We start from the raw sequence: 20,099 nt of genomic DNA on the forward strand, positions 1-20,099 counted from the left end.
CAAATCACATTTTTCAACCCTGTCACATTTAGAAGTGGCTTTTCTCCCTTCTCCCATAATAGATGCACTTTGCTTTAAATTAGTTTAGACAGTAGCCAGAGAGCGAGCCAAGTGTGCTAAATAAGGCCCATGCAATTCTGGTTCACATGAACACTATTACAAAACCTGAAACATTCACGAGGACAAAAAAAAATGGAAGGAATAGCAGTTTCTAACTACTAGATATCTGCTGAAATTGAAGGCAAGAAGAAAAAGGTCATTGATGAAATTTTGGCTAAAAAACAGTCCTGGAGTAAAGCATACTGTTGGAAAGCAGGGAGCATTTATGCTGAGATCACACCAGAATTTTACATCATCTGCATTCCAGCAAGCCGCAGTGAAGTTAAAAACAAAAACAAAAAAACATAAAACTCCACCCTACTCTTCCTCACATTTTCCAGGATCAGTTTTTCATAACTACCTGGTTTCCTTGTCTAAGTAGTTACAATTACAATAATAACTAGGCATATTTGCTCTCCTAAAGAACAGATTAAAGATTCTTACAGAAAAATATGTCTACTGAATTAGGCTAATAGAAGATAAGAACATATTTCTCTACTAATCATTTTAAAAAGACAAAAATGAGATTTTTTTAAAATGAAAAAAGAAAAGAAAAAGGAAACCAACTCCCTATTTCAAACACAAGAGATGATGTTAGAGAATCAAGACAAAAATCTCCTCAGTTTTCCTTTTCTGTATGCTTAAAAACAGTTGGCATGTTCCACCCCAGAGACAGCCCCATCTTTGGTAGAGGCTCCTACACACTGGCTGTATAGCACCAAGATGGTCATAAAACATTTAAAGATGAAAGATGTGAAGCCTGTTATTTCTGAAGTAACAAGAATCCATGAGTGATCAAAACACTGCTGCTTTCTCCTTGGAGGATCGGATCATGTTATTTCAGGCTCTGGGTGCTAGAAGAAGCAGCATTCAGGCTTAGGAAGAGGCACTATCCCCTTCGTGCCACAAGTGACCTAGTGTTTAGCACAGTTCTGCATTAGCTACGTTCTCTGTGCATCAGGCATAAAACATCGGTCCTGGAGGAAGCTGCACTTAATTTTACATGGACAGATGCTATTCAGTGAATGGTATTACCTGGCAGTGGCAAAAATTCCTAGGCTGCTGGTTTTTTGCAAACTCTCATTACTGTCCTTTAAGTAATTTGGCACAGTTTCACATTGCCTACATTTCCTGCAAAGTTGACAGAAGTTTCACACTGCAACAAGGTCAGCCCATTTCTCATTGCACCATTACAGAGTATAGTAAGAATCTAACTTAGAAACTAAACAAAAAGAGGCTAAAGAGTAACGCAGAGCCCAATGCTACGTAACAGCTGGAAGCGGGAAAGGAAGAAAGATACCACCGGCATGTAACACATGGGTAAAAGTCTGCTTCCTCCATTCTTTCTTCTTTTTCTTCTCTTAATTAAGGGAATGATTTTTTTTCTCCAGAACAGACAGATTCTTAGAACAAGGAAGGTGTCTTCTCTGCCTGAAAAAAAGACACTGCTGCCAATATAGCACCTTACAGTACCCAGCTGGGGCAAACGATCAGCATGAATTCAGTGCAAAGTCAGTACCACCACTCTTACAGTACCTGGCTTCTCCTTTCCAAATACTGATCCTGTTCATACTTTCCTGGTTGACAAAACAGAGATACCACTTCAATCGCTGGTCTTGTCCATTCTGCAGGTTATAAATTAGAATACTTCTTTAATTAGGGGTCAACTGTGGAATTAGAAGGTAGATTATCTTTCAGCAATCCTCTGATTGAACAAGAGTCACAGTCAGTTATAAATTAGTCACTGCATTTCCTAAGACTCCATTTTATGCATCAACTTCCAATGCAACATTTAAAGTCTCACTCTTCCAAAGCCACCATCTATCAGTCATCTTTGTGGGGAAAAAAGAAGCAGCTGTCATTCAGCTGAGAAGGGACTTCTCAAGAGCTCCAGGTTTCCTGCTCAAAGCCTAGAAAGAATGCCATGGGAGATAAAAAGGTCTGGAAAGGCACAGCCCTCTTTACACACCACTGATGAAGATAGCTACAAGCTTGAGTAACCTACCCCTCTGACAGCTGTCACACTGCAGCGGCATCTTTTATAGAAGGGGTCACAGGAGGCCTGGCGATAGCATACTGCACTGTCTTACTATTCATCGGGTCGAAGTGACAGCACGCAAGCATGACTAACCCGGCCAAAGTTTTTTGTTTGGTGAGGTGGGGGTTTTTTTTGGCACATTCCAGTAAAGGAAAAAGAAAAGGCACACAGAAGAAAGCAAGTTCAGCTCGGGAACTTGCCAGTCCTCTCCTTGACTTACAGGGGTGGCTGGACACTGTGGATAAAAAGCATCTCAGAAAAGCAGGTCTGTACTTCCATATGTCCAGATTACTGGCTTTGGAGGGACATGCTGTGTACAGTCAGGCTGCTTGCTACTCCATTCCCTGCTGACAAGAACTACTTTCAACCCCGAAACCAAGTTTCCTCATCTTATCAAATTCCCTGTTCCTGGCTCAAATGTCACTCTCATGCATTTGTGAAAACCTGTCCATGAGCACTCAGGACATGGCTCAAAGTAGGACAGTCAGAGTCCAGACCATCAGCTCTCGGAGCTTCTCCTTCCCTTATTCGCACAAGAAGCAATGTCAGGTCAAACTGCGCGACAAGGGCAGGGTGTATGAACTGTGGGGTCATGTGGAAAGGGAGATACCGCAGCACCAAGCTGCAATCGGCAAGTGTGCCTCCTGAGCAGAGCATCCACGCTGCAGCACAACTTCCCTCCCTGCAACTTTCTCCCCTGCACCAGACCCAGCCAGGCAGGGCAGGCTAAGCCAAACCCATGCAGGTCTGAAAAACCTGACAGCCTAAATACAGCAGCTATGGAGGGCTGAAAAGGCAGCTGACAAGCAGACAACCAGCAGCCTAGCAGGATGCCTTCAGGGCATCACAGGCCTACCAAACCTATGCAAAACACCTGTAATATTGCACAGTGAGAACATGCAGACTGGAAAACTTCCCAGTAGGCATTCAAAGGTAGATAATGCAGACTGAACACGTGTCCCAGCTGACAACTGGAGCTCAAGTACACAGAGAAAGCAAGCAACCATGACAAATGTCTAACAGACACACAATGGAAGATCACAGCCAAGAATAAAATGCATGATGTATCCAATTCCCTTTCTATATAAGGAACTGATCCTGACTCAGCCTCCTAGTACTCAGGCTCCCAGACAGCTGGACCACACAGTGTCATGCTTTTAAAGTGAGTGAGAAATCTTGTCTTGAATGAAATAAGGCATTCATCCCCAAAGAAGCTGGGGCACCTGGTTTGGGGGAGAATGCTCCATTTGGCAAAGTTGACATCAATGCCACCAGTGGATAAAACCCTAGGTCTTGTGCAGATACAAGTGGCTCAGGATCCCCAGAACACCAAAAGCAGACCATGGGAGAGTCAGATCCTGGAGAGAAGAAAACCACCAGCACACAGCAAAGCAGCAATCAGAGCAGTCAGCTGCATGTAGCATGCAGGTGAGTAAGTGGAGGAGATGCTGCCACACTCCACCATTTCCTGCTGCACGGGGAACAGAGCTTCAAAGCCGTAGCTCTAGTCTGCCACTTGCACACTGCCTAGCCAGAAACAAAACTGTGTTTCCTCATTTAAGAAAGGAGTCAGATGGATCAGGGAAAGTCGAAAAGGAGCTGCAGCATGTGATTCTGAACTTCTTGCCATTTGGAAAATACATGAGTGTCTTACAAGCCCTATCTTCTCAGCAATTTGCCTGGAAAACACCACTGCAGTTTTTCTACACTTCCAGAAAGGCCCATGAAAAAGCATCTCATCTCCAAAAAGCCTTGGGAGCTGCAGAGCTCCTCAGGTGTATCGGGGCAGGGCGCTCACACACCTGCCAAAGCATGTGGCAGCTTGTACAGCACAACAGAGACCTTTCCAGCCTCACAATTTTATAATGAAAATAATCTGGTGAATATTTAAACAACATTTCAAAGACTGTGTTAACTTTAGGGGTCTCTGTCAGACAGGTTATCCTCCCCTGTCAGTTCTGACCCTAGGATGGTTCAGCTACAAAACAGCTGAACACTGCTGTCATGAAAGTCACAGAAATAAAAACACTTCTCATGCAAAGGAACTGCTAAAAGACAGTTATGTAGAGGTTTTGTGCCCAAAAGCTATGGGATATTTCAGGGCAATATGTTAACACAGTGCATAAGAACACCGAGGCATTTAGGAGGCTGAAATTTGATCTCATTCTTAATAGCTTCTGCTTTGTTACGCCAAGAGGAAAGTTAAATTCCCCTTCTGTCCTTTAATCAAACACTTTACTTCTTTTTGTTAACTCCCAAAATCAAGCCAGCCTGACAAGACTCTTGTAGTTTTACAGCTGAATCTCCACCCCCCTTATTTTATCAAACATTAATTTTGTGAAGAGCCTGCTGCACCATGCCAATTCCAATGTAGTAACCATACTTCGCATTTTCCCCTAGGCTCTCACAGTGCCTTGCAAAGACAGCCATCCATCCAACGGGCAGGAGGATTAGCATAGTCTGATATTTTACAGTTCGGCATCCTGTATTTGCAGTGTTCGCAGGGGTCACTCACCCATGTGAGTTATTCTGTATCTAAAAACCTGTGATCTCTACGGTCTTCAATAGAGGGTGAGGCTGCAACACAGACTGTCTCCCTCTACACTCATGACATTGCACTTTACATTCCCTTCTCCCCTGACCTCTACCATTCCAGCAAATATTTGACATTCAGCCAACAGGTTCAGAAGTTACTCGCGGTGTGATTGCGTAAGCATGCTTCCCGTTGGAAAGCAGGCTAAAACCCCCGAGAACCTTGCAATAACCATGTGAGACAGGTGACAACCGAGTTGCAGGAAACTAAGATATACATAGGTGCAGCAACTTAATCCAGAAAATACAGGTCAGAAGCAGGAACGTGACTCAGATTTCCTGTCCCCACTACAAACCTTTAGCTGCAAGAGAACTTCCTCTTCTTTTACAGCTAAACAGATTTTTTTGCAGCCAGGCAGCATTTAGATCTGCACACATTTATGCTGTTTGGAGCAAGAAAACTCTCCCCTCTAGAGATGATTTTCAATGTCAAAGAGCAGCAGTTCATCTGCAAGTTTCCAGTCTACTTGGGAGTTGTAGATATATATATATATATATATATATATACACACACACACACACACATATATGTACTTTACAAGAGCAGCTTCTATTTAACAGTTACACAAAGTATAAGTGAACTAAAGGATATTAAAAAAAAAAAGTGCAGCACAGAAAACAACTGTCCTTGCTAGTCCTGGCATTTCCAGTTTGGATTTGGCAGACAGATTCTATATGAAAATGACTCTGAAAGCCATGGTGACAACCATCACATTTAAGCAGACAACATTTTGGACGCAGAACTACAAGTAACACTCAATTCCCTTACGAGAAAGGGAGGAAAAGCAAAGCCTCCTGTTATCCCGTCAAAGAGACGGCCTGTTCACCCGCGTATTTTATGCTCCCTCTTGTTGCCTGTTGTAAACTATTACTGATTGCTATTCACACTGCTCTGGTGTTTCAGACTTCACCGGGCTTATTAAGAAAGGAAAGTCACAGCCAACTTTCACTTTCTATTGTAGCAGGGGTAACCAAGCTGCTCAGTCCCTTAAGAGCAGTGTGGTGAAGGAGGCCATGGGAAATAGGAGAGAAGGGGACGAGAGCACACTCAGACAGGGCAATCACAAGAACTTCTTGCTGTAACAAGGCCCATGTTATGAAAGCACAACAGAGCCCTGTATTGCAACACTGCCTGTGTTTCAGTCCATCCGTCTTCTCACATACATAGAGCTTACACAGAAATACACCACATTTTTCCCATTAGCCTTCCTCTTCTGACTGATGATTTTGTAGTTACAAGGGATTAGAAGAGGGATTGGCCTAGCGGTGAGTCACCCTCAATAACGCACTGTGCTTTTACAACTAGAAATAGAGGGATCAGAGAGATTAATCCTTTGTCTTAGATGACATGAGGAGGCAGTGGCAGTGAAAGCAAATATAAGTAATCAAAGGAGGCTCTCTCTCTTGCTATGTCCTCCTCTGGATTTGAAGGCTCTTCCACCAAGTGATGCTTCAAGAGGTTGTTATGGATGAAATTAAATGAAGGGACTCCCTTTTGTAAACCCCGCAACTGGGAGAGGAGACATTCCCACTAGTAACCCACATGGCATCACTTTCCTTCTCACAGGAAGGTAAAGGCCAGGTTCATCCCTGCTGCCCGGAAAAGCACTTAAATTAGTAACACCTGAGTGAGTATTCGCTCAGTACTGAAGTGGTGCTACGGGGCATTTGTATGCATGGAATCTGTTTTGCCCTGTTGAGCTGATACTACTCAAATCATCCTCTACAGGAAAAGTTCACTCCAAAAGCCATGTCTAGGAGCCAATACCCCTCAGAACCAGGAGTCACAGCAATATGAGGACCCCCACTGTTGTGCCCATGCAAATCCTTTGGTAACAAGAGACTGAAACTTAAAAACCAACTTCTGCAAACAGTACTGATAGCACAGAGGTAATAGCAAGTCATAGAAGCAACTTATTCTGGTCATTAGAGTCAGCAGATCAGACCCAGAGGTAACCTGTTTATTAAAAGTGTCATTTTTTGACAGATACTCTTCCTTGTAGGAACACTAAGCACAATAAAGAGGAACTGAAAGGCTTTTTAAAAATAGTGTATTTGAGAAGGGAGTCACTACAGATTTCTATGCTTTTTTTAAATAAGAGCAACTGTGTGTGTGTAACCCTGCATCCATTTTTTTCTGTCACACAAATTCTTTCTTTTCTTCCTTCCTTCCCCTCTGTCTTATCCAACTGCCCCTCTTGGTTCAAAGAGAAAAGTCTCTTATCCTATGTTCAGAACATGACAGAAGTCAAACTACCTGCTCAGGGACGAGCAGCTGGGAATATTTTTGTTCCTTTAATGCAACCCTTATCCTTCACAGTGTGTAAACACAGTTTCTTACTGAAGTCATTGCCAATTTGGGGTGCACCACTGCCCTCATAGGTTTTCAGTCACCGATCAAATAACATTCCTAAATCTAATGCTTCTTTTCTCAAATAGAAGCTCACACCATTGTTCATGACCAGCCTCATCTGCAAGTTGGGCTGCTGCCATGGTTTCTGTCTTCCTGATGCCTCTTGAAGGGCATGCAGAAACTTTTAAGGGCAGATTCCAAGGGATACCAAGCCCACAGGTAGGATTTACCTGCCTCAAATATATAACATTCACATTCTGTATTGATTCTGGCCATATGGTCTGCAAGGTTTAAATCTGGGATCCTTAAATGAGTCTCGAGGAGTAAAGTGCTCATCTGTTACCTGACTTGAGCATCTCATTCCATCAAACCAGGGAAAATCTCATCCATAGTTTCTAGAATCTATTAATACTCTGTGACCTATTAGACATACACCTAGAGGCCCCAGAACTTTGCTACCACAGCAACTAAGGTCAATCAACATTTGCTGTTGATTCCTGGAATCAAAGTTTCCATGATGTTTTCAGCTGAGTTCCATCAACCACAACAGACCCCTGGTTAAATTGAAGATATGCTGCCAAGCTCCCCTACTTGTCTTTAAGGTTAACTTCAGATAGGCACCCATTTAAAAAGTCATAAAAGTTGAGATTTCATTTACATGCATCGCTGATCTAAAATGTCCCAAACCTGACAGTCAGCTGGACACATAATGAAGCCTAGCTTTCCCCTAGTCCCTGGAGAAAGAAACTGCAAGGAACAGTTTAAAGCTGAGGGTTTTGTTTTTTGTGAACCATCTGGCTCTCTGGTGATAGCTGGTCATCTGGTGATGACTTTCAAGAATAACATACCGTTTAAAGCGTACTTTTCACTGCATTGAACAGTTACAGAAAACACTGCTTGCCAAGACTCTGCAAGGGTATCGTGCCCGTTTACCTACTTCACGGCAGAATCAATAAACACGATGTAGCCTGTTATTTAATTGTTTAACACTTCACAGGAAGGTGGTTAGATTACTTGACAAAAGACCCACAAAAATATCATGGTAAGCAGTGAAAAAGAATCTGTTTCAGAAATGATGAGCTCTTCAGACAAGCAGTGTTTTCAGTTAAAGCCAGACAACAGAACCAGTAAAACTGGCCCTAAGGTAGCAAAGAGCATTTCAAAGACCTGGAGCCGTGGAACCTCACTACTAACAAAACTCACCCAGCAAGTTTAATGTCAGTTCTGCCACATCAAAGTAAGCTGCCACCAGATCTTCACAGTTAATATACAACCCAGCAAAACAGAAGTTACAGTAAACCATGAACAAATTCTATGAATGTTGGTGGTATTCACATATGTCACTATAAAGGAATTAGTACAGTGAATTAGATGCATGGTTTGTGAGGTTCACTTGTGCTGGCCCGGCAGCAGCTAGCACTAGATGCTTCAGAGAAAGAAAATCTGCAGCAGGCAATAACCAAATAACTTGTTCCCCAGGAAAATTTCCTCTCCAATATCTTATGTCCCAGACTTGAAGTTTTCCATTCTTTATAGCCTTCTACAGCTTTGATTATTTATATGCATCCTTTACAACTGAGGTTTATATTCATCTTGCTTACCCTGTTTATATTCATCTGCTTTCAAGTGAAGAAAATGCCATTCTCCATGGAAGTAAGGGAGTCCTCGACCTCTCAAGCTCAACGCCCATTACTTTTCCAGTAATTCAGAATAAGACTTGGTCCTGCCAAATTGTTACAAGTATAAGAAATCTTATGTTTTTCAGACCATGTTATCCACAGAGCCACATATGGGCCTCCCATTTGCTTTAGAAATGCAGGAGGCGGCAGTGGATGCAAAACCAAGACAGGAGCAATTGCTCAGAATTAGAATGTAAAAGCTGTCTTATCACTCTCTAATAGGCAAACCCACAAGAGCACCTAGGAAAGATAGCCATGAACAAACATCTTCGGATCCTATGAACCAGTCAGAAGAAATACAAGAGCAGAGACGACCTATTTTCCTAAGCAATGAGTTTCAAAAGAAGATGAGCAGTTCAAGGGTCTGAGGCCAGAAAGACCAAAATTAAGAAAACAAGACATCACTTCCACAAGGCATTTGACTGGATTGCTGAATGTCTTATATTCTGCTTTGCTACTTAAGGAGGTTCTGGATGGCAAAACACCTCCATACACAAGCAGACATTGCTATTAAAAATTTGTGGCAGACTTTCAAAGACACAGGAGATATTAACTTGCCCTGATGTCTAATGAAAGTCAGGTGCTCAAACCATTTTCTGTGTGTTTCTTTAGAACTTGTGACACGAACATATTATGAACTTCAGAATGTACAGTAAGAATCAGACAACAAATGCAAAAGAGACCCTTTCCAAGGGGTGCCAGCATAATAACGCAGTGTCCTTGAAACAACAGCTCTTCGGCTACAAACAAGAAGTTACACCCCTTACTGCCTCTACTCCATCTACCTATGCAGCAAGCAGATAGGAAGCATCTTCCCAAATGCATCCAAAAAACAGCAGAGCAAGCACCACGACATCCAGGCTTCCACTCAGCTCTTCCCTCTGCAGCTTATTCATTTTGCAGAGCAGCCCAGCATCAGCATCTTACAGAACACCATCCAGCCTCTTCTACAGAATTTAGGGCTCTTTACATTTGGGGGGCGTGGACGGCACAATGCAACAAACTAACTAAAAGGAAAAGGAGTACTCTTCAATTTTCATTTTTTCTACCAAGTGGTAATTTTTTCTGTATTCTTCAATAACTGTTTATGATGTTGGCTATCAGTCAGTCACCTTAGGGCTGACTCCTCCTGCAAGTATAAGACCAGTCAATAGCAGGAGGCTCCCTTTTCTTAGGCAGCAGAATCAAGTTAGGCCTTGTAACAAGAGCCTACCTCTCCTCCCCAGAGCAGCATTACTGCTGGGAGGTGCCACGCTCCTGCAGGCATCTGCCTCCCCCACTAATATCAGTGTTTGAAAGAGCAATGAGGAAATCAGCTCGGCGGAGAAGAGACTTCAGCACGTTGCCCGGAGTATATGCGACAGCCCCAGCAGCTGGGAGGATCGAGTCTTTTCACCCGTTAATATAGAAGAGCTGCTTGTCCAAAAGGTTAGACCAATAGTAACAGAAAACAAGAACATACCCCTGCAAATAAAATAAAAGTATAACTACAAACTGAGTGTGCCCTGGCCTTCTAAATTAATCTCTCCTCATGACATTCAAGACTGGGCAAAACCAGTAAGGGAACAAGTGGATTTTCTAGCATTAGAAATGTAACTGTCTCATTTGGACACCTCCAGCAATCCTGACCACATATGCCTACACTGAGGTATGGAAAAGATTGCAGGCTTTCTTCAGAGCTGACACCCCAAAACAGAAAACCCCTTCTTTTCAACTAGTTTACACTCATAAGCAATGCTGCTGACTAGGGCCAGCTGAACACCAAGTAAAAACAAAACCAAACAGTCAGTGAATTATGAAGTTGATTTAAGCTCAAATCAGACTGTAACCAAAACTACATGAAGTCCCAGCGAAGACAGCTGTTCACTGTCAGTTGTTCTATCAGTTTCAGCAGCTGTAGCAGAAAGAAAGCCTGGGGAAAGTCCCACTTTCACAGAGGAGGTACACGGCTCTGTCTGGGGACTCTGGCACCAAACGATCAGCCTGGGCCACAGCTGAGCAGCTTCTAGCATCCCTGAGCAGGTACTATCCTGGCTGCCTGGGACACATCCTTGAGTCAGGACCTTTGATGTTTCCAGAAATCCTGGTCCAGACGCAGACTTAGCAGAACTCTGCAACAGCGAAGATTCATCAAACCTGAGAGGTTCCAAGGAAAACATCCTAGGCCTGGTAAGTGAGCATTTTCCAAAGAAACCCTCTTTCCCCTGAAAATTTTTGATGAACTCTGCAGCCTGACTTGACACTTCTGGAGAAATTATTTCAGTAGCAACAGGTCTTAAACAGTGATGCTGCTTCAGCTAACAATTATTGTCAAATTATTCTCTTCTTTAGCCCCTATCTTCTTTCCAACATTTCCGTCCACCTCTGCTCAAGCTCTGCCTAGACTGTCCCTTGCATATTTATGCTGCTGGGCTCCTTCACGAACTTGTCATGCACTGAAGCATTCATAAACTTGGTTAACTCCAAAGCTCAGGCTGCAGGTTCTCTGGCACTGCAGTTCAAAACAAACCCACTTCACACCACTGTTTAATAATCCTACTTTTTCTCACGCTTATACTAAAAGGAGGAAGTTAGAGTGTCACATTCATGAACAAGTCAAGAATTACTCTATATGCCAACTAGCTCCTAAAGTCATGAGAAAAGAATTCTGACTTTATTTCTCACTGTTATGAAACTTCATGATTTGTTATGATCGCATTATGTTCAAGACCTTTTGAATAAAGTTTTCTCTCTGACGCACTTCTATTCCACATCGCTACCTGTATTCAAATTGGGTCTTTCTCCGAACCAAACCTCTAGTGCCAGCACACCACCTCTCCCGCACCTGCTCTGTTTCCACCGAGCACTATCAGCGCCGACACTCGCCGCAGGACGAGGAAGGGCTGAGCAAAGGGACACAAAGCCTCAGCGGGGGGAGCTCCCACCAGCTGCCCAGGTGCCTCCACCAGTCCACCCGCCCCGCCGCGGAGCGACCCTGCCGCGGGGCGCCCGACCGGAGCCCCCACGCCGGCGACTCCCAGCGCGGCCGGGAAGCTCCGCGGCCGCCCCCGCCCGCAGGGGCCCCGCCGCCCCCGCCTGTTGCTCGCCGCCGGCAGCCGCCCCGCGAAGCGGCCGCCCGGCCCCGGAGGAGCTTCGTCCCCGCCGGTGGCAGAGCGGAGCAGCCGCAGGGCAGCGCCCCGGGCTGGGCGAGCCGCCCCCGGCCCCGGCCCGCCGCCCCCCCCCCCGGGAGCGGGCCTCGCCCGGCTGCCCCCGGCCGAGCCTACCTCGCGGCCCCGCGCAGGGCCCGGCGGCTCCTCCTGCGGCTGCGGCGGCGGCTGCTGCTGCCCATGCCCGGGGCCGGGAGGCGGCGAGCCGTGGCGCCGGCGGGGCCGGGGGCTGCGCGGCTCCCGCGGGGCCGGGGCACCCCCGGCTCCTTCGCCCGGCTCCTGTTTACCGCGGCTCGCCGGGCTGCCCGTCAGCGCGCCGCCCCGCCCCGCCCCGGCCCGGCCCGCCCCCGCCGCCGCGGCCCGGAGGAGGACGGGGAAGCGAGGCGGCCGCGCCGGGGGGCGGCGCGGAGCCTCCGGCGCGGCCCGGCCGCGGCTCCGCCCCCGCCGGCCGCGCTGGGAAGCGGGTGACCCCGCCTGCAGCCGTGGGGCTGCGCGCTCGGGGGCTCGGCCTGCCGGACCCACGCGGGAGAGGCACCGTGCTGGGATTTGTGCCAGCGCAGGGCTGCGTTACCACATCGCCCCGATCTGCCTGGGCACCTTCAACCAAAAAAAAACAAAAACAAAGCAAAACAAAAACCACCCAAACCCAAAACAAAACAAAAATACCCTACCCGTCTTCACAGCCGGTAGCATCAGGGCTGAGGAGCTGTGTGCAGCTGGAGAGGAGAAAGAGGAAGGTTTCTCCCGGCTTCAGAAGCAGGAAAGCTGAGTGCCAGGGAAGGGAAGTGACTTACCTGAAGCAGCACAGTGAAAAGCAGCAGCAAGGCTGGCGATCGCTGCGGGTCCTGGGCTTTGCTCTCTCCTAGCGCCAGCCACCTCCTACCACAGCTTTAATTGCTGCTGATTTCATTTCTGAGGGGGAAAACTGGCTTGGTTCTTTAGCAGAATTAGAGGGGAAAAAAAAACGCTAAACTAACTTTGTGAGGTGCCATTTAATTTTTTTAAAATGTAGTATAAGCTTGAAGATGGCTATAAAAGTGTTTTGTATAAGTTACTCATCTATACATACTGATTCATCAGCAGGAGATTATGTAAGAGAAAGAAAAGGTTCAAGTACTAAAAGGATGCTGAATAAAGTTTGCCCCAGAGCTGTATGTGGGTGCTACACTCTCTGCAGCTATTTTACAGTCCATTTTGTAAGAAGCAAACCATAGTGATTTCCCAAAGATGAAAGCTGGTAACACAGATTTGCTGAGATATACTGGAATAAGAGAACTGTACTATAGAGGTGAACTATACAGGGGGAAAAGGCAAAATAAGAGTTACAGGAGAAAATACCAAAGGAGGGATTTCCTGCACCCAGAAATGGTATCACACTTGGGAATAAGTGAAAAAGAACAGGAAGAAAAGCAATATTGCTAAACTTTTCCAGTCAGTGCAGCACAGCCAAGAAAGCAGATACAAGAAGGAGCAGATACAAGAAGGAACAGAGAACAAGGAAAGCTCCTGACTTAACATGCAAGTTTGTTCACTGAATCTGGTCAAAGTTTTTCATCTCCCGAGTCTGCACTTACTCACATCAATAATTTACAGGACTCCAGGGAGATTACTTACCCTTGCAGAACAGCAAGAAAAAGATATAAAATAAGGGAGCCCCTTCTGGTGCCCACCCCCTACATTTAAACATGTTACAATAGATTTTTAAAGCATAAAGAGGCTGAGCTGAAATTCTATCACTACTTTTTAGAGCTAGGACAACTTTTCTTTCCACCAGGCATACGTAGCAGGGAAGGAGTGAGAAGTGCCACCTACAGAGCGTCTTCCTGGGAGGAGGAGGGGGCATCTCAGGTCCTGTGCAGTCATATGTAGACTTACATTAAAAAATGGATACTTAGCAAATAGAATTATATCCCCTAATAAGACAGAGTATGGAAATGTGAATGTATGATGATAATCACGTCCTGTTTATACGCAGTCTACTGTAACACCGACTTGAAGAGAGGGTCTGCTTCTGTTCTCGGCTGTGCTGCTAGCTTACCTTGAGGCCACACTGAAATCTCAGAGGCTCTTTTTCCCCTCCATACTCTCAGTCCCTTTTTTTTTTGTTTGTTTGTTTGGGGATTATTTGTCAGGCTAGAACTGTGTGTCGCTGTGGGCACAGTACAGCTTACCACAAAGTACAGTATGCCAAACTAGGAAAGGGGCCTGTAGACTCAATTGAAATAGAAGTAGAAATTACACAGAAATGCATTTGCACAGAGGGCAGATTTTCCAGATGAAGTAGACACAGAATAGGAGCCAGAATGACCAATGTTTAGGCCTGAAATGAAAGGAGCTACAACGAGCTGCCAGTACAACTGTGAACACCATACTGCAGAGCTAGGATCAAAGCCTTGATGCTGAGGTGCACTGTTGTGGGACATCCTCCCTGTATGGCTGACAGCCCGCAGAAGAAAATGCAAACCTAAGGCTTTGCAAATCTTTTCCAACAAAATTTGCAACTTATTTAAAAATATGGAAGAAAATAAATTTCAGCTAAAAGGCATTAGTCACATAGACACCTTTAATTCTGCTGCTAGGTAGCACTGCGTTGACAGTCCCAGTAGTAAGTACAGGGACTTAAAAAAAAAAAAATAGAAACAGAACATCTGTTGCTTTCCTAATTGGGTTCTTCCTGTAATATATGTCTAGAAATGCATGTCATGCTTAGCTGAAGATATTGATGGGTCTGCATAAAGATCCATCCCAATGCTCAGCACCCAGGATCTGGACTGTGAGCACACAGATATACACTTGCTATCAACTATACACACGTACACATGCATATATATATAGTATATAAAAATATATGTATATATTATTATATATATTTTAAGTCACAATGAGAGAAGCATCTCTGGGCCCAGCAGACTCCAATTCTCTCCAGGAGCAGCACAGATTTCTAACATACACTTAAGACTCTGCTTTTCAGAAATACTCCTTTCAGCAGGAAGTCTTATGGGGCAGAAACTAATACTAAAAAATGTGTTGTACAGCTCTGCGCTCTTTTCTGCCTTTAGTTATGAAAATACCTGTAGCAGTTCTTATGTGGACAAGCATCACTCATTCTTCCCACATAATAATAAACATTTTTTTTCTTCTACAATATTGGTCTGAGCATCTGCATATTTCCATAGCAACATCACAATAGTTTAGGTGATCACTCCAGAATTCCACAGTGGTTTCGGTCACCAAAGTTATTTAGATTTTTGGAAGAAAATCTGTTCCCTAATATTAATTAAAATGATTTCCACCATATTTTTAATGAGCTGTACCACTCTCCTATGTAACCATCTTAAGAAACAGCAACATTTTCTTGCAACTTTTTACACAACAGCATGTAACATTAAATCACTGTAATTAGAATAGCCATTACAGACTCAGGGCTGGAAGCAGCCCCAGACATACTGCGGAGAATGCAAAATGACGGTCTTTATCACACTAATACGAGGTGTTCATGGGAGACTGTAGTTCCCCTAAATCCTTCTAGTTGCCTCATCCCCCCCAAAACCCTTGCAAATAGGCGGGTCAAGCATCTTCATGCACTCAAGTGCATACATACTCATTCATTCCACATACATGTGTATAACCTATCTGTGGCTATTAACACTAAAAGCAGAGAAGGAAGAAATTAGGCCACAGGAGATCTATTAAACTAGACAACAACAAGTTAAAGAAAAGAATGTAAGACTGATGACCAGTAAACTAAATTCAGACAGTGCCCCATTAGGCTGCTAGGAACATGCAAGCCTTCCTCTCTATATGTGCTTGCATGCACAAATATGACATGTACACAGACAGGACAGGACGTGCTCCTACGCCTTTTTCTTTGCTAGCTTCTCTCCAACTCGGATCTACTTCCTTCCACCTGCACATCCTGTGCTGTGTGTTTCTCCATCTGTTCACTCTCTCATATGTACACAACTGGCAGAGAGCAGGGAATTTCTCCAGAAGTTCTCTGAAGACCCCTGTTTTGTTGAAGATGAGCCCAGAATTCACTCTTCGCACACATTGTTGCTCTGCTGCTCTCTGCCTATGATAGATGACTAAAACAGATTCTGACGAGAACCAGAAAAAAGAGGAACATCAGCAGAAGGTGAAAGGAATTGACATGAATCCAGGCAGGAAGATGGAAGGAAATAAAGGCTATATCCTTCCTCGCCGTTCTCCATTCATACAGAGATAATTCCAGGTTCTGAAAGGAAAAGAAAAAAAAAGTACTTACCTTCATAGGATCTGGGATTCCTTAAAACTTGTTGTCAATGTGCTGCACACAGCATCGGCTTTAGCTTCCTCTCTAGGATAGGTGGGAATACCTTTTGCCATTTTCTCCCCTAGAGCATCAAGAAAATTAAATGCATCTATACTGTCAATTTAAGAGAGAAATTATTTGCTGGGCAAATTTGTATTTTCAAGAATACAGAGAGTTAGTGTTTTCCTGATTCCATCAAGAACAGTAAAGGAACAACTGCCACTTCATTTCTTCACCAGCCCAGAAAATCAATGCTGTAATAGCAGGAATGTTGAGACGTATGATGACCAAAAGATACTCGCTGTTTGAAAACTATGTTCTGCCCTAGTAAATGGCAATAGTTTAAGAACTGAACACAAGGAGAAATTCGATCATGCATGAGAATTGCATTGCAGGCACCTGAAAGATACTACATACTGAACTGTACAGCATCAAAAGCACTGAGCTTCTGAGAGATATGCAGAAAGGAAGTCCAGAAGTGAGGCTACTCATAAAATATATACAGGCAACAGATCCAAAGAGTTGCAGTCACTGTAAAATAAAAACTTTTTCTTTCTTCAGTGTGTCCATGACAGTCCCACTCTTGGTGACCAGCAAGCAGCAGCCCAGGAGAACACACCACTCTGAGTCTGTTTAAACCAACACTGGTGTGCAGCTTTATCCAGAAAAGCACCAGATTTCACAACTTGTGTCACCTTTAACACAAACACTGACAGTGCTCCAAGTAGGTGCATTGCAGACATGTTAACAAACATACTTCCCAGTGTCTGAAACGTACCAGATTTTCTCCAGTGTCAGATGCAAGACATAAATTAGCAGTGCAGTAATACATTTTACTAAAACCTAACCTTGGAAAGTCACTAGGATGAGATCATTTGAAAGTCATTTCTGAGACAGAGTGCCATCAGCCATTAAGGACCTATTTGGAAAACAACAAGAAAAAAAGGCATTCCTGCCCCAAACCAAGTTGTAACCTATTTCCCAATACAGCAGTGAAAGACCAATGCACACTGTGTAGTCAGTGGACAATGACCGTAGCCAGTCCTACACGCAGCAGGTTTAGTCTCGCATGGTGCATGACAAACAGGCATACAGCTACACATCCAAGCAGACTTCAGTAAGTTCTTACAGTCACATGAGTGTGCTTTTGAAGACTGACAAGGTTGGATACAGCTTTGAATCTGTCTCAGAGCAGATAAGCTTTTGCAGTCAGGGAGCCTAACCCAGGCTCTATATAGAGGTGTTAATAGGTATTTCCTCATTACCAAGCCTCAAAACCAAAAAAATATTGGCAAATGTAACAAATTGATCTTTTAAGGTAATTTCTCTAGACAGACCTAGTTTTTCAGATATGAGTCAACTGGCTGTAGGGCAACCCAATCAGCAACATTATGGAGGTCACACCTTGACTTGGTTAAGGGTTATAGCACTGTAAGTCATCTAGCATCCAGATAAAAGGAGCAGTCTGAACCTTACACCTTCTTCGTACACCAACAAATTTAATGTTCGCACAAGGCAGGATATGTACCACACTCAGGAAAAAAAAGTGAAGCTCAGAGAGAACTGATGCATCTCCAAAGGTCAGGTGGTGCTGCAGCCGGGACTACAGCTCCCTGTTTCCTTCCTCTACTTGGCAAAAAACAAAAGAGTTTCTTAGACAAGAGGATCTGTTTTGATAAATCTGCTGTAGGTGTGCTCTAGGTGTGTGGTTCAGACTACGGAGGAGTGTACAGAATTAGGTAACTCACGCCTTCCAAGCTCAGAGATGTAGAGGAAACACATTTCAACTGCTAGATGGTAGGCCCAGCAAGGACAATTTTCAGACCTCTCCCTCCCACTGCAAGAGCTAGATTGCATTCATCCAACACATAGGCGCAACAAAGGCATAACAACAGCCTGTTTCTGTGTAACAGAACCCACACAGTATCTTCCTCATATGCACAGCTACTGAGGATCACGCTGAACTTCTTGGCTAGATGTTCCCCTTACAGAGGTTTGCTACGTTTTCTCCTCATGCTCTCACCAGTGCTGTTTGTATCCTGTCCAGAGAGAACAGACAGACTAATACTAAGCATTTCTATAGAACATCTCTCTAAAGAACTTTGGGCATATTTCCTATTTTACAGGTATTACTTAATCCACATTTTTAGAGGCTTCTATAGTACTGATACCTAGTAAGTAACAGTCACTACCTTGAGCAACTTAAAACTACATACACGATAGAAAAATGGGAACCAGAGAACTTAAGACAACAGAGGAATCTCTGTAAGTATCCTGCAAAATTAGAGAAGGTTCAGAGAAGCACAATGAGCATAATTAAGGCCCTAGAACAGCAAAGACTGAAGAGAGCGGAATTGTTACCATAAAAAGGAGATGAGTAAGAGGAAACGTGATACAAATACAGAACATACTGAATGTTCCAGAGACACTGTTCTCCTTTCTCATAACACTACGGAAAAAACGTTAGGAAATTCAGAACTACAGTAAAATAAAATGCTTTTCACACTACATATAATTAGTCTGTGCAACTCACATCTTAGTAACTGAAACTGAATTTATCAAGATTTAAGAATAATATTAGACCTTTATGAACATCCAAGTTAATATCATATTGTGCAGAAATAGTAAGTTTTTCATAATTCAGACCAGTCACTAGCATCAGAGATAAGATCCAGTGTTGAAAACGGGCTACTGCACACTTGGCTACTGAAGAATTCTTGAGCCTTTCTCTGAAGAATCCGTTACCAACCACTCTTGGAGAGAGATGCTGCACTGGATGGTTCTCTAGTTCATCCACTCAAATTAAGCAAGCCCTATGTTCCCACTAAAGTAAACTATCTACGATGACTGACAACACAGGCAACGCTAAGAAGAAATCCCATCACCCAACTCTCACTCTCAACACCATATTTAGAACCAAAGACAAAGTTCCAGCACTTGACATCAGTACAAATTGGGTTCATACAAAATAAATCCACAGTATAGTGTTCAAACAATTTCAGTTCAAGCAGAATGAAAAGACTGTCTGTACATACACTGTATGGAGAGAAAGGAAAGAAGAAACTTCACTGTTCTTTCAGAGTTTTTTTAATCATACTCCTTTGTTTAAACAAAGAAAAAAGGGAGAAAGAAGACTGGGTGTTTTGAAATCCTGGATTTTTCCTTTTAGGCAACTTTAGCATTTTTATTTCCAACTCTTTAACCCTCGTAATCACGTACCACGTAAATTAAACTGTTTTAGTGATTAGGTTTTGTTTTGAATTTCTCATGCTGGGCAGAACACCTAATTTCATTAAGAATTCATCATCCAGCTGTGATTAGAATACATAATCCTTACATAATGATATATAGTAATTAGCTTCATTGAAGACTGGATTAAAAAGAATTGAAAACACCTTAAAAGGTGGTTTAGTTGTAAATTTCTATTGCTGAAGACCTGTAAAGCTTCTCAAATGGCAGGGCCAGAAACAAGTAGTAAGGGGGACCAGTTTGAGAAGTTATGTACACTCCTCACATACCACCGAATCTATTCTTTCATATCCTCATCCTCTTTTCATAAAGCAAAGATAGTAATAGTTACCTCTTTACACTATGCAGTTAGGGGGACAGGTAATATATTTCTTACTATGCATATAACATCCAGCTATCTAGCATCCATTAGCTAGCAGACTCCACTGAAATTCACACTTATGGGATGGGAAGAAATAGAAGGCAGCTCTCTCTTCCTGCACATTAAGATTACTTAACAGTTTCCATTATTAAAAAAAAAAAAAAAAAAAAAAAAAAAAAAAAAAAGAAAAGCATGCAAGCATGTATTTTTGAGGCATCCTTCTACTGAGTTTTTTGAAAAACTTTGGAATAAGGCAAAGGCAAGGAATGCACACTATTGCTGACCTCCTCA

General features: G+C 43.6%; 2 protein-coding genes across 3 annotated transcripts in view; both read right to left on the reverse strand.

Annotated features, from left to right (window-relative positions):
• MARCHF8 (membrane associated ring-CH-type finger 8) overlaps positions 1-16,246 on the reverse strand; it is a 106,028-nt gene extending 89,782 nt beyond the window's left edge. Inside the window, exon 1 of one of the 2 annotated variants that reach the window (XM_064513982.1) lies at positions 16,172-16,246. The gene's annotated coding sequence lies outside the window, so the exon portion shown is untranslated. Of the gene's footprint in view, positions 1-12,024; positions 12,265-16,171 lie in introns of those variants that run through there. The other variant, XM_064513980.1, reaches the window with a different exon arrangement.
• ZFAND4 (zinc finger AN1-type containing 4) overlaps positions 16,159-20,099 on the reverse strand; it is a 32,303-nt gene continuing 28,362 nt past the window's right edge. The window contains exon 9 of the mRNA XM_026112547.2: positions 16,159-16,280. Within this exon, the coding sequence (XP_025968332.1) occupies positions 16,174-16,280 (107 nt within the window). The 3' untranslated portion in view covers positions 16,159-16,173. The remainder of the gene's footprint in view (positions 16,281-20,099) is intronic.

Source organism: Dromaius novaehollandiae, chromosome 6, assembly GCF_036370855.1.
Source record: "Dromaius novaehollandiae isolate bDroNov1 chromosome 6, bDroNov1.hap1, whole genome shotgun sequence".
In the NCBI taxonomy this organism is placed as follows: Eukaryota; Metazoa; Chordata; class Aves; order Casuariiformes; family Dromaiidae; genus Dromaius; species Dromaius novaehollandiae.